The 11225-nt window shown below is 38.6% G+C and overlaps 1 protein-coding gene across 1 annotated transcript; it reads left to right on the top strand.

Annotated features, from left to right (window-relative positions):
• Window positions 1-3265: 3265 nt before the first annotated feature.
• On the top strand, window positions 3266-10057 carry LOC140235408 (arylsulfatase-like). The gene is made up of 6 exons (XM_072315434.1): window positions 3266-3626; window positions 6043-6192; window positions 6908-7020; window positions 7542-7764; window positions 8739-8903; window positions 9363-10057. Exons 1-6 carry the CDS (start codon window positions 3266-3268, stop codon window positions 10055-10057), a joined length of 1707 nt encoding a protein of 568 aa, XP_072171535.1.
• Window positions 10058-11225: the final 1168 nt, after the last annotated feature.

The raw sequence follows: 11225 nt of genomic DNA, 5'->3' as shown, positions 1-11225 counted from the left end.
ATTTTGTAACACTTTTAAGGTTTTTAATTATTATACTTGCCGTTACACGTAGATGGCGGCCATATTGGATTTTGCAAATATACCGCCCCGGAGGGCGCCCTTCACAAGAAATATGCCCTTTTTCAGCCATCGACAACTTTTACCTTTTTACCAAGGGTTGCATTCCTGGAGTATGGAAAATGGGCAAGCCATTTTTAAATTACCTGTTATGAATGCAATGGCCTGACCCCTAAATGACCTTTAGGTTACTTTATAATGAAATGTTGACTTCAGACCATAAAACAACTTCAGATTCGAATTCCTAGACCAAGAAAACCTCTAAACCTGACTTTTGAAATGATTGTAACCCTTTTATGTTTTCATGTATTGCAAGTGACCTTTAAACCTACATGGCGGCCATATTGGATTTTGCCAATATGGCCGCCCCAGAGGGCGCCCTTCTTGGCGCCCATCAAAAATCGAAATAGTATGGTTTGGGCTGCACTTGTGCCAAATTTGGTGCTTTTGGAAAAATTTGAACCAAAAAGTCCCTCGCGCCCCCCACTACTACCCTCTGGTTTCTTTTTTCACTTTTTGATAGAAAAATGTGTATATCAAATTTAGAATACATGGATACATGCACCCCTCAAAGAATACATGTCTGATGCACTAATGATTTAAAGTGGGAATGAAATCAAACAGAGACATGTCATATATAGAAAAAAAATATGTATAAAATATAAAAAAAATCGAAAATATTTCAAATTATTCCGGTGAGAAGAACTCTGGTGTACCAAGATCGTTTTAATATCACTATTTAAATCATAAAATCACATATCCTCATCAGTACATTCAAAGATTGGAAAAGAGCAAGTGAAAGAAAGGAGAGAGAGAGTATGTGTGCGTGGATGTGGGACATATATATATTGTCACGAAATTCGGTGGAACCGATTCGATTTAACCGTTTCGATTATAATTTGTTATGATCGATTGTGCCTATAGCATAGAAAGGGGGCACTATTGGAACGTTGGGCAAACGCTGTAGTGTGGTAGTGCATTATTATGAGTTTTAACATTTATTATTAGATATGTGGTTACTTGTTTGTCATGGGCAAGTTTGGATTAGTTTAATACCAACTCCGGTTTAGACCGACGATACATGCCGAATTAAAGTAACCATGTACAAGAGATACTGCTAAAATATATAATCGTTGTACGAAATTAATAACCACGCCAACATTGTAAATAATTTGAACGACTACTGCGAGTATTTTCCGCGTTGCTCACGGCTGTGCGGGATTGCCCCCTCACTCCGCGATAGGAGGAGAGGCATATAAAGTGGCCGTTGTGTGACATAGTCCACAACAAGCAGCCCGTGAATGATACGTTTCCAAGGTGTTGTTAATATTTACTTCTATGTGTAATAAACTGTACATGTGTTCCTGAATATCTGCTTTCACTGTGTCTTCTTGAGGGTTCTACCACAATATATCAGTGAGGAGAGTGATGGTACATGTTCCTGAGAAAACCAACTAGCAAGTCATTGGATTTCGGGCATAATGGTAATGTGACTAGTCGCATAGTCCGTGCCCAATCCAAGTTCCAGTCGTCGCCGTTGGATTTCGGGTATAATGGTAATGTGACTTGTCGCATAGTCCGTGCCCAATCCAAGTTCCAGTCGTCGCCTGAAGAAGTTGGTAACGGTGCGATACAGCACTTTACCCCGTGCCATCAACGACACCTGTGCCACCATATGGTTGTGAAAGGTGTTCCACGTTAGCGTGACTGAGTTGGTAGCAAAAGTTGGTAACAAAAGTTGGTAACAAAACTTGGTAGCAGAACTTGGTAGCAAGAGTTGTTAGCAAAAGTTGGTAACAAAACTTGGTAGCAGAACTTGGTAGCAAGAGTTGGTAGCAAAAGTTGGTAACAAAATAAGTATACCAATTTAACATCCTCTACAAGTGACGCTTGGGAGTGACATACTCTAAGTGATGCTGAACTTGGTATGTGTGCCGCTTGTGTTGGTGAGCTGCTTCTGACACAACATAATACATGGTAGCGTACAGACTTGTAGTTTTAGTAATTTACAGGGATCGTTGTAAACTGCAACAAAACGAACCCCGCCTACTCGGCCATCCTGACACGGCTCGCGGAGACATTTGTACAGACAGTCAAATACACTCACATACTTCACGACGAGAAGGCGAGCTCGTCACAATATATATATATATATATATATATATATATATATATATATATATATATACATATATATATATATATATACATAGGGCAATAAAAAACTGTCGAATTCTTGTATATATATATATATATATATATATATATATATATATATATATATATATATGTAAACCTATATACTTGACCTCTCTGTGGTCCTTGGACTGTTTCTTTATAGATCAATATCAGTCTCTATTTTCATCATTTAACCACTGGGGCTTTGATCTGCTGAAAATGATTAAAAGGTTTCTGATTAAAATTTCGAGGGATTGTCAGTGGACAGTGGTCAATCTCGTTGTAGTTCAAACCGCCGGATTTCACTCTGTTGGCTCAACTTTGGTGGGCGTGTCATCTTGTTCCATTATCATACATCTGAATAACTGCTTGCAAGAAAAAAATAGACACAATTTGCCTTTAGATTGCACTGCCTCGAGGCCTGACTGTATGCGAGGAGAAGAAAAGTGCTTTCGCAGTATACCCAAGGCTGCTTACAATTATTGCTTGCCTCCGTGAAGCAGGCAAATACTTGGCGCGTTTTTTATTCTTACTTTCTCCAATTTAGCTCTTCAAGCTCCTAGAACCAAATGACCTCATAATTCCCCCTCCTGATTTAGCCAAAGTATAAGATACACAAAACCCTCGATGTTTAAGCTGATGCACCCAAAAGGATCGGAGAGAGCATAAAAAAGGTAACACATTCAGTATAAAACGTTTCATGCCTTTGTAGAGGTTTTGCGTCATCTCTTTAAGGATTTAATGATGGTGATCTGTTTTGAACCAAATAAAGGGGGTATTACACACAGTTCATTTGTTTGTTACGCCTCAGTGCTACCTTCCAATAATATTGAAGAGGTTGCATGATTATATTTTGGAGAAAAGAAAACCCGAATAACCCTTGATATCCTTGAGTGCCTGGAATAACATTTAAATAACAATAGAACAAGCATTGGTTTTAGGAAAACGTCATTCAAAGGAACCCTATATTATCTGCAGAAATATTTGGGTAGAGCATTTTTCGTCTTGCTCCTGGTGAAAGGAACTCAGGATGAAGTCTTTCGTCTGCTTTGGTTTGACGCTGCTCGTTGGGCTTGTCAATGCCCAGGGCTTCGGCGGCCTTCCGCAGAGCGTTCTCGACGCTATTCATGGTGAGATCGGCGGTCAGTATCCAGACTGGCTGGAAATTCTCACGGGGTCTTCGTCGTCGGGCGCAAATCGGGACCCCATGGACAAGCCCAACATCGTCCTCCTGATTGCTGACGACATGGGCGTCGGAGACCTGTCGTCGTATGGTCATCCCACACAGGAGCCCGGCTTCATCGATGTGCTGGCCGGAACGGGTCTGAGGTTCACCAACGGATACGTTGGCGACTCCGTCTGCACCCCCAGTAGGTCGGCTATCATGACAGGTAAATAGACGATACCAATTTAGATATGTTGCTAAGGAGATTGTATTAAATACCTTTGCCATGTATTCGTAATTGTAATAGCTTTTGGACTACTCAACCCTTCTTCATTAGATTTCGAATCGCGGTAGAAAGTCTGGTCTGTGTTATAATTTCACTTTTCTAAAAAATCTTTTTTATCCTTCAATATGAACCGATATACAGATTTACTATTTTTCTTTTGAATGTAATAAAAGGTGGGAAAAATAGCTATCGTCATCCGAATTTTATGATTATCATTCTTATCGTTATTAATATCTTGTTATTAAGCAAAAGCATGTTTGATATTCTACCTTTCAAGATTTGATAGATCATGAAGGAAAAACTAAACGTACCCGATTTTTTTTAATGGGTAAACTTACCACAATGTTTACTACATAGGGTAAACATACCAATGTTTTGCAGAGTGTATACAATATTTTCACTGAAGTCTAAAAATTAGGGCCACTTTTTTTTCAGTGGAACTCAAACAGAAAATGAATACAATACGAAATCTTGCATCCGCATGAAGTTTGATGTGGCATATACATACATGCATTCAAACTAAAGTTTCTTTTTTATTATCACAATTATTCTTCCACATCTTACCGTATGCTGTTCACAATGTAGTGGAAAAAAATATCCATCTCCGGGTATGTTCAGATAGCAATTTACTAGAATTTCAGGATATTTTTTTTTTTATAGGATGATTTACGGAAACAATAACACAAAGGACTTTTCCCCTCCATCCGCAGATTCAAAACTTGTGTTTCTAAATGCTTTCTTCTCCCTCTCTCTCTCGTTTTATTACGATCCTAATCATGTTCCTCTTTGGGGTTTATCAATTTTCTTTCCTTACAGTTCTCTGTCACAATGATAATTATTATTCTTGCAACACCAGAAGTTTTCCTTTTAGCTATTTCTAGCTGTTTCTTTCTTCCTTCATTTCTCCTCGTTCACTCTTGCTCAAGTTTTCGGTATTACTCTAGCTTTCAGCATATATGTTTCTCTCTAACCTACAGACCAATTGCTTAACCCGTTTATAATTATCGTTTGTGTAATGTATGTTTTCCGCACTCCATCGCCTCAATCTCATTTCCAATAATGATTATACAATGTAGAGATGAAAACTGATAGAGAGATAAGGTCTTTAAAAATTTTCTGTAAATTGATTTCAAACAAACCTCCACTCTCCGAAACTCTAAACAAAGAAAGAGGAATCGTTACAAATCGCTAACGTGTAACATCACCAAACAATAGATTTCTTTGACATTTATAGAAAAGGCCAAGTTATTTTCATTTGTTGACATGTTTGGCGTACACCAGCATGAAATTTCTTTGGACATTAGTAGAGGTAAACAACATTTGCAAATCTGATTTACAGACCTAGTGAAAGTCCAACGTTTCTGACGAGTAATCGAAAATCCTCACCAATGAAAATGCATTCTTTCTGTCTTGTCTTTTTTGTGTCGAAAATCGCCGTCCTGTTGAAATCACCTGACTAAATTTACATTTGTTTTGTTTTTTTATTCTTGGTACTGAAAAAAATAGCAATTCGCGATGTGTTCAGTTGCGTGTGTGCGTATGTGCGTGTGTCTGTGTGTGTGTGTGTGTGCAATTTCATTGTTGTATTGTTCAAGTTTCGCAGTTCGGTGAAAGCAAAATCGATAGTTTTCGGGTAGGTCTACATTTTTAAGTTTCGGTAGTATCTCATGTGTCTTGTGTCCTGTCTATTACACTGTTACACAACAAACCATTGGCTTGCTAGTCTGTGCTGTGGTTTTAGCCCCTCTATTTCTTCTTTGAGTATTTTTCTCAATCATACGCTGAATGTGTGATTCCTGGAGACCTACTCATTTCACATTAAAGATATGATTTTGTCAAACAATTTGGACTCAGTACTGATGTGTTTCCTTCCTAAAGTTTATCTCAGGTTTTTGTTTTCTTATCTTTGCCTTTCGTCCTCTATATCACATTGGAAGAGAGTGCATATATTGTATTTGTTTCAATTTTGGTGGATTTAAAACAGTGGAAAATGCATTTAACCCTGAATCAGGAAATTCCGTGCTTGAATTTTACCCGATGTGAGCGTTTTCATCAAACTAAATATTTCACAAAAAAAGTCTTTATTTCTAGAAAATAAGAATAGCTTTCTGGCTTAGCTCAGTTATTGGTAATGGTACTGTTTATGCATGATCAGTGAGCGAATACTTGTATTGAAGATACTCGTACGTCGGTTGAACAAAACCAGGGTAAAACCTAAACCGATGCCGTAAAAAGTGTTCGTCAATGCACTTAATGTCAATGTCAAAGAATATTGCATTCAGCACGATAAGATGGTGAGGTTCAATAATCATATCTAGACTGATGAAAACTCTGTGTCTCTCCCTTCTTACAACAGGCCGTCTCCCGATCAGGACTGGTGTGTACGGTAACACCCGTGTCTTCCTTCCATGGACCAAGACTGGTTTGCCAAAGAGCGAAGTCACCATCGCCGAGGCCGTCAAGGCAGGCGGCTACACCACCGGAATGATCGGCAAATGGCATCTCGGTGAGTTCACCGAAGCAGCATGATAAGATCAAGTCCAGTCACCGAGTTTTGAAAACAGTTTGCCATATATAATTTTTTTTTTAATGTAATTGCTAATTTGGAAAATCGAAAGCTAATACTGTTACTTGAGGTATGATTCCAATGGGTCGGCAAACGGGTTGTGGGTACATGAAAATTGTGTCCATATCAATGTTTCGCAGTAACATATATAGCTCTTTTTTAACTTCTGATCTCAGTGATCGATCAGATTCAATCACATTGCAGATCTGTCTTCATCCATTTTATACAAAACGATTACGTGTCTTGACAAATTGGCAGCTCCTTCTGTAACAATCACCATTCATCCGATTATCAAACCAGAGCATAGCATCGTTTTAACGTAGCTAAACATTATTTCCGACTTGACTTAGACAAAATCGAGCTGAATTGCTTCGCAAAAATACACGCAAAGACAAGAAACTATCTAGTCAAAGGAATCCAACAGAAAATAAAGTGAATGAAACAACAAATTTCCCTCAACTTGCAAGAACACTTCATGAACAGCCCGTGGTTGTCTTTATTAAAATGCATGACTTCCTCTCGACATGCTCGAATAGATTCAAATGCTTATCAAAATATTACGACCGCCTTGCAGTATTATGTACACAAAGAAGACACGAAAACCTAAAACAAACGAATCTCTCACCCTGTCTGTCTCTTTCTTACATCTTGCCAGGTATCAACGAAAACACTTCAACAGACGGAGCTCATCTCCCTTACCACCATGGCTTCGATTTCGTCGGCCACAATCTCCCCTTCGGCAACAGCTGGGCATGTGACGACACTGGGGTAATTAGGCCTTTTCTGATGTGCATGTCGCTGACATGCCAGTCTTTAAGGACTTATACGTTCTTATCGCCAGAAGGAAAAATAAAAAACACAATAGGAAAAAAAAAAGCAAAGCTTTTTCCACAAATCATTTGATGCTGTTTAGCATGTGTTTCTAATTCCTGTAAGTTCTGGAATAATTTTCTGCATGAATTCACATTTTTTTCAACATAATACGTACATTGGTAAGTCTGAATAATTCTGTTATACTATTGATTCTACTTATACTTATATCTATACTAATACACAAATCCATTATCAATGAAAGATTTGCTAGAAATTGTTATATCATTATAATATGTACAAAAGCAGGAAGAAATCTCCAAAAGTTTGCCAACTGTAGATATCAAAAGATTTAAGATAAAAATGATTTTTGTTCACATTTTCATTGAAAGAGCCCAGTAGCATTAACATTGAGTTACCGTGCAGTTTGGGCAGACACTGAGCGAGGCTGACCAAATACTATCTACCTTCCGATTTAGCTCCATATGGACTTCCCCCGTACCGACGTCTGTTACCTCTACTACAACGCAACTATAGTAGCCCAGCCCTTCGAGCACCGTGGACTCACCCAGCTATTCACCCAGGATGCTGTCGGTTTTATCGAGGACAACGTCCACAACCCGTTCTTCCTCTACATGGCCTTCGCTCACATGCACACCAGTCTCTTCTCATCGGACAATTTCACCTGTTCATCTCGCCGCGGTAAGTCGCAAAGGCTGTACTCATGACTATTAATGACTAGTCTGAAGGATATCAGATTGCATTGACAACAAAATAAAAGAATATCATGGGTATTCCTATTTCTCTGGCAACTATTCGCTCATATCATGTGCTGCCTGAAACAATCTTACAATAACACACTTGTACACCGAAATTTGTATTGGACTTTACAAACCCACACAGGATGCACGAACTCCGCAGGCAGACCGTCCTCGGGTTCACAGAGACTGAGCCAAAGATATAACCCAAAGTACTAATACTAATAAAGGATATTTCTAATGTCCTTTACCACTCTATCTGAATTCTAAAATGTCAAAAAAGAGAGAAAAAGTAATGGACTTAAAGGTAGGGGATACCTTTTACAGACCTCCCAAAATGCTGCAAAACATTAAATATAAACCTCAGGGGACTTGCTTAGGCCACTGCTTAGAAATTTGGAAGTCAACAGTTATCTAAAATTTGAATAATGCACAAAACTCAACTACTCAGTAGTTCTGTGTGTCAGCCACACTTAAGCCTTTTTGTTGCATTCTTCTGTATTTGTGATCTATAAACACAAATCTTAAAGTACAAGAGCTGATGTAATAACATAGAGTGTGTGGCAAGAATGTATACAGAAATGTTTGTAAGTGTTGATGAACTTTCTTCACAAAATATACATGATGGACACACATGCAGTACATGGGTCTGCAAAGGTAGCCTAGTAATGTACTGGAATTTACGGTGAGCCCCGAAAACAATTCAATTCAAAATCTAACGGTCAAAAAAATGTACTAAATGTTACCTTCCACTTTCAATACTTTATGGGAGTTTCTAAAATGATACTCTCTTCAACATACCACTGTATTTATACAACTCTTCATTTAAGGCGTGCAAATGGGATTCCCTACCTTTAAGGTCTTATATCACACCATGCAATATTTTTCAATTAATGGTTTCTTGATCCTTCCTCTCAGGTCGCTATGGAGACAATCTGAACGAGTTGCACAATGGTGTCGAGACCATCGTGCAGACCCTGATAGACAACAAAATCGAAGACAACACCATTGTCTTCTTCATCTCCGATCACGGTCCTCATCGTGAGTACTGTGAGGAGGGCGGCAGCGCCAGCATTTTCCAAGGTATGTGTAAAACAGTTTAAAAGTAAATTGAAATCAGGCTATATAGAAGCCTGTCGGTTTTGGAGTAGCATCTTCTCCTCCTGTCTTCGCAGGCATTGCATTTATATCAATCATTCAAAGAAGAAACAAGTAACCTTATTAAATAAATATTCTATAGCAATATTGAAATACATCACCACATTAAATGCTATAGTTGGTAATAAGAGTAAACAAGTAACTTAAAGATTTTGTCATGCAAATTGGGCTATATGAGTTTGTTTCTGCTTTATAACTAGAAAAATAAAATGATAGTATTAAAGTAATTAGCCTCCTAAAGATATAAAAATATTTCACACTCTGATAGTAAGTTAAAAACGGATGACAATCACCTTATAAAGATGTGAGGGTTATCTATTTGGATTTATCTTTATTCATTTATTTATTTTCAATCACATTTTTTTTTTTCATTATTAATCACAGGTGGGAAGTCGCTCTCGTGGGAGGGTGGTCATCGTATTCCTTACATCGTCTACTGGCCTGGTATCGTCACACCCGGTGTCTCCCACGAGCTGGTCACCTCCATGGATATCATCGTCACGGCAGCCGATTTGGCAGGCTCCTCTCTCCCTACTGACCGTGTCTACGATGGCAAGAACATCAAGGACGTCATCTTGAACGGCGCAACATCGCCCCATGACAACTTCTTCTACTACTGCAAGGACAACCTGATGGCCGTTCGCGTCGGAAAATACAAGGCCCACTTCCGCACCCAGGCCGTCTTGCCACAGCCAGAGTATGGAAAGAGATGCGATGGCGGCTTCCCCATTGACGACTACTTCCTCTGCAACGAGTGCGATGGTGACTGCGTGACCGTTCACGACCCACCCCTTCTGTTCGACATCGAGAAAGACCCCGACGAAGCCTACCCACTCGGCACATGCGGCTACGAAGACGTGCTTGAACAGGTCAAAGCTGCTATCGAAGCTCACGAGGCTGTCCTGGTCAAGGGTACTTCTCTCTTGGACATCCAGGATAAGACCAAGTCCATCGTACCCTGCTGTAACAAGGAAACCAACTGCATCTGCAACTTCGATTACAAGCCAGGCGTTCCCGAGTGTTACGACTATCTCCTTGATGTCGTGACCAGGCACAGCCTCCATGTGAAGATGCCATAAATGAAACGAAACACCAAATGATGTGTCGGTTGAATGTCTTCCTGAATGACCAAAATTCCCTCCAAATCAATTGAATTGATATCTGATTCTTGGTTATAGGTCTCTTTTGAATTCTTTTGTACGCTATCTATTATTCGAAATATAAAGCAATGTTAAATAATGGAAGAAAATGTTTTACGGCTGTATTCTTTGCAAACGCAAAGTATTTTTTCTTATCATGAACTCTGGAAAATGTGAAATGTTTACGGAACACAAAGGAGAAATAAACTTACATGCAATACTCACAATCAATGCTTTACGTAATATGAGGAGTTATGAGTGAAGATGTCAAGGAAACATGGCAAAACTGACGAATGGAGATACTGATAGGAGGAGAGAGAGAGAAATTGGAAGAGAGAAGAAACTGATCGTACGATTTCTGTCTGTGAACGTTTTGAGATATGTTTGTCTGTGACATGAGTGGTTGTGTAATGCAGTCAATATGAGCGAATTTGAGATGATGTGTATCTATATATGTCAGGGTAATCCATTGGTTTCAATTACCAGGAAATGAAAAAAAAAAAACAACATTAAGGAATTCTTCCTGTGAAAAAAAACCCCAAAACAAAACATGTCAGTCAGCTATTGATCCTGTCCTGAGCGTAGACTCTTATTCATAATATTTGATCATGGCAAAGGAAATATAAAAAACATCAAAGACATAAGCAAACAATTAGATAAACAGACATTCATTTATGGCAGAAAATCACCAGAGAGTAATTGACTTCTTTTTTTTCATAATTTATCATACTCTTTAAAACTGTCACAGAGAAAGATTAAGCTTAAAATCCCGCTAACACTAGGTGACAGGTGCGATTCCCGCTGGTTCCTGGTCCCGACATAATATGCCAATAACGTAGATCAGCAGTTGCGATATGTAAAATTGTATTTGTAGAGGGGGAGACAAATTGAAGAAAACTCGTACCCCACAAATATACTTTCCTGTCTATCCTCTGGTTTCTTTTTAATAAAAAAACGTGTATATCAAATTTAGAATACACGAATACACCCCTCAAAGAATACATGTCTTATGTATACTAATTATTGAAAGTGGGAATGAAATCAAACAGAGACATGTCATATATAGAAAAATATGTATAGAATACAAAATCGAAAATATTTCAAATTA

This window comes from Diadema setosum, chromosome 11 (genome assembly GCF_964275005.1).
Source record: "Diadema setosum chromosome 11, eeDiaSeto1, whole genome shotgun sequence".
NCBI classification, from domain to species: Eukaryota; Metazoa; Echinodermata; class Echinoidea; order Diadematoida; family Diadematidae; genus Diadema; species Diadema setosum.
The sequence above is the reverse complement of the archived record's forward strand: the minus strand, read 5'-3'. Positions and strand labels throughout refer to the sequence as shown.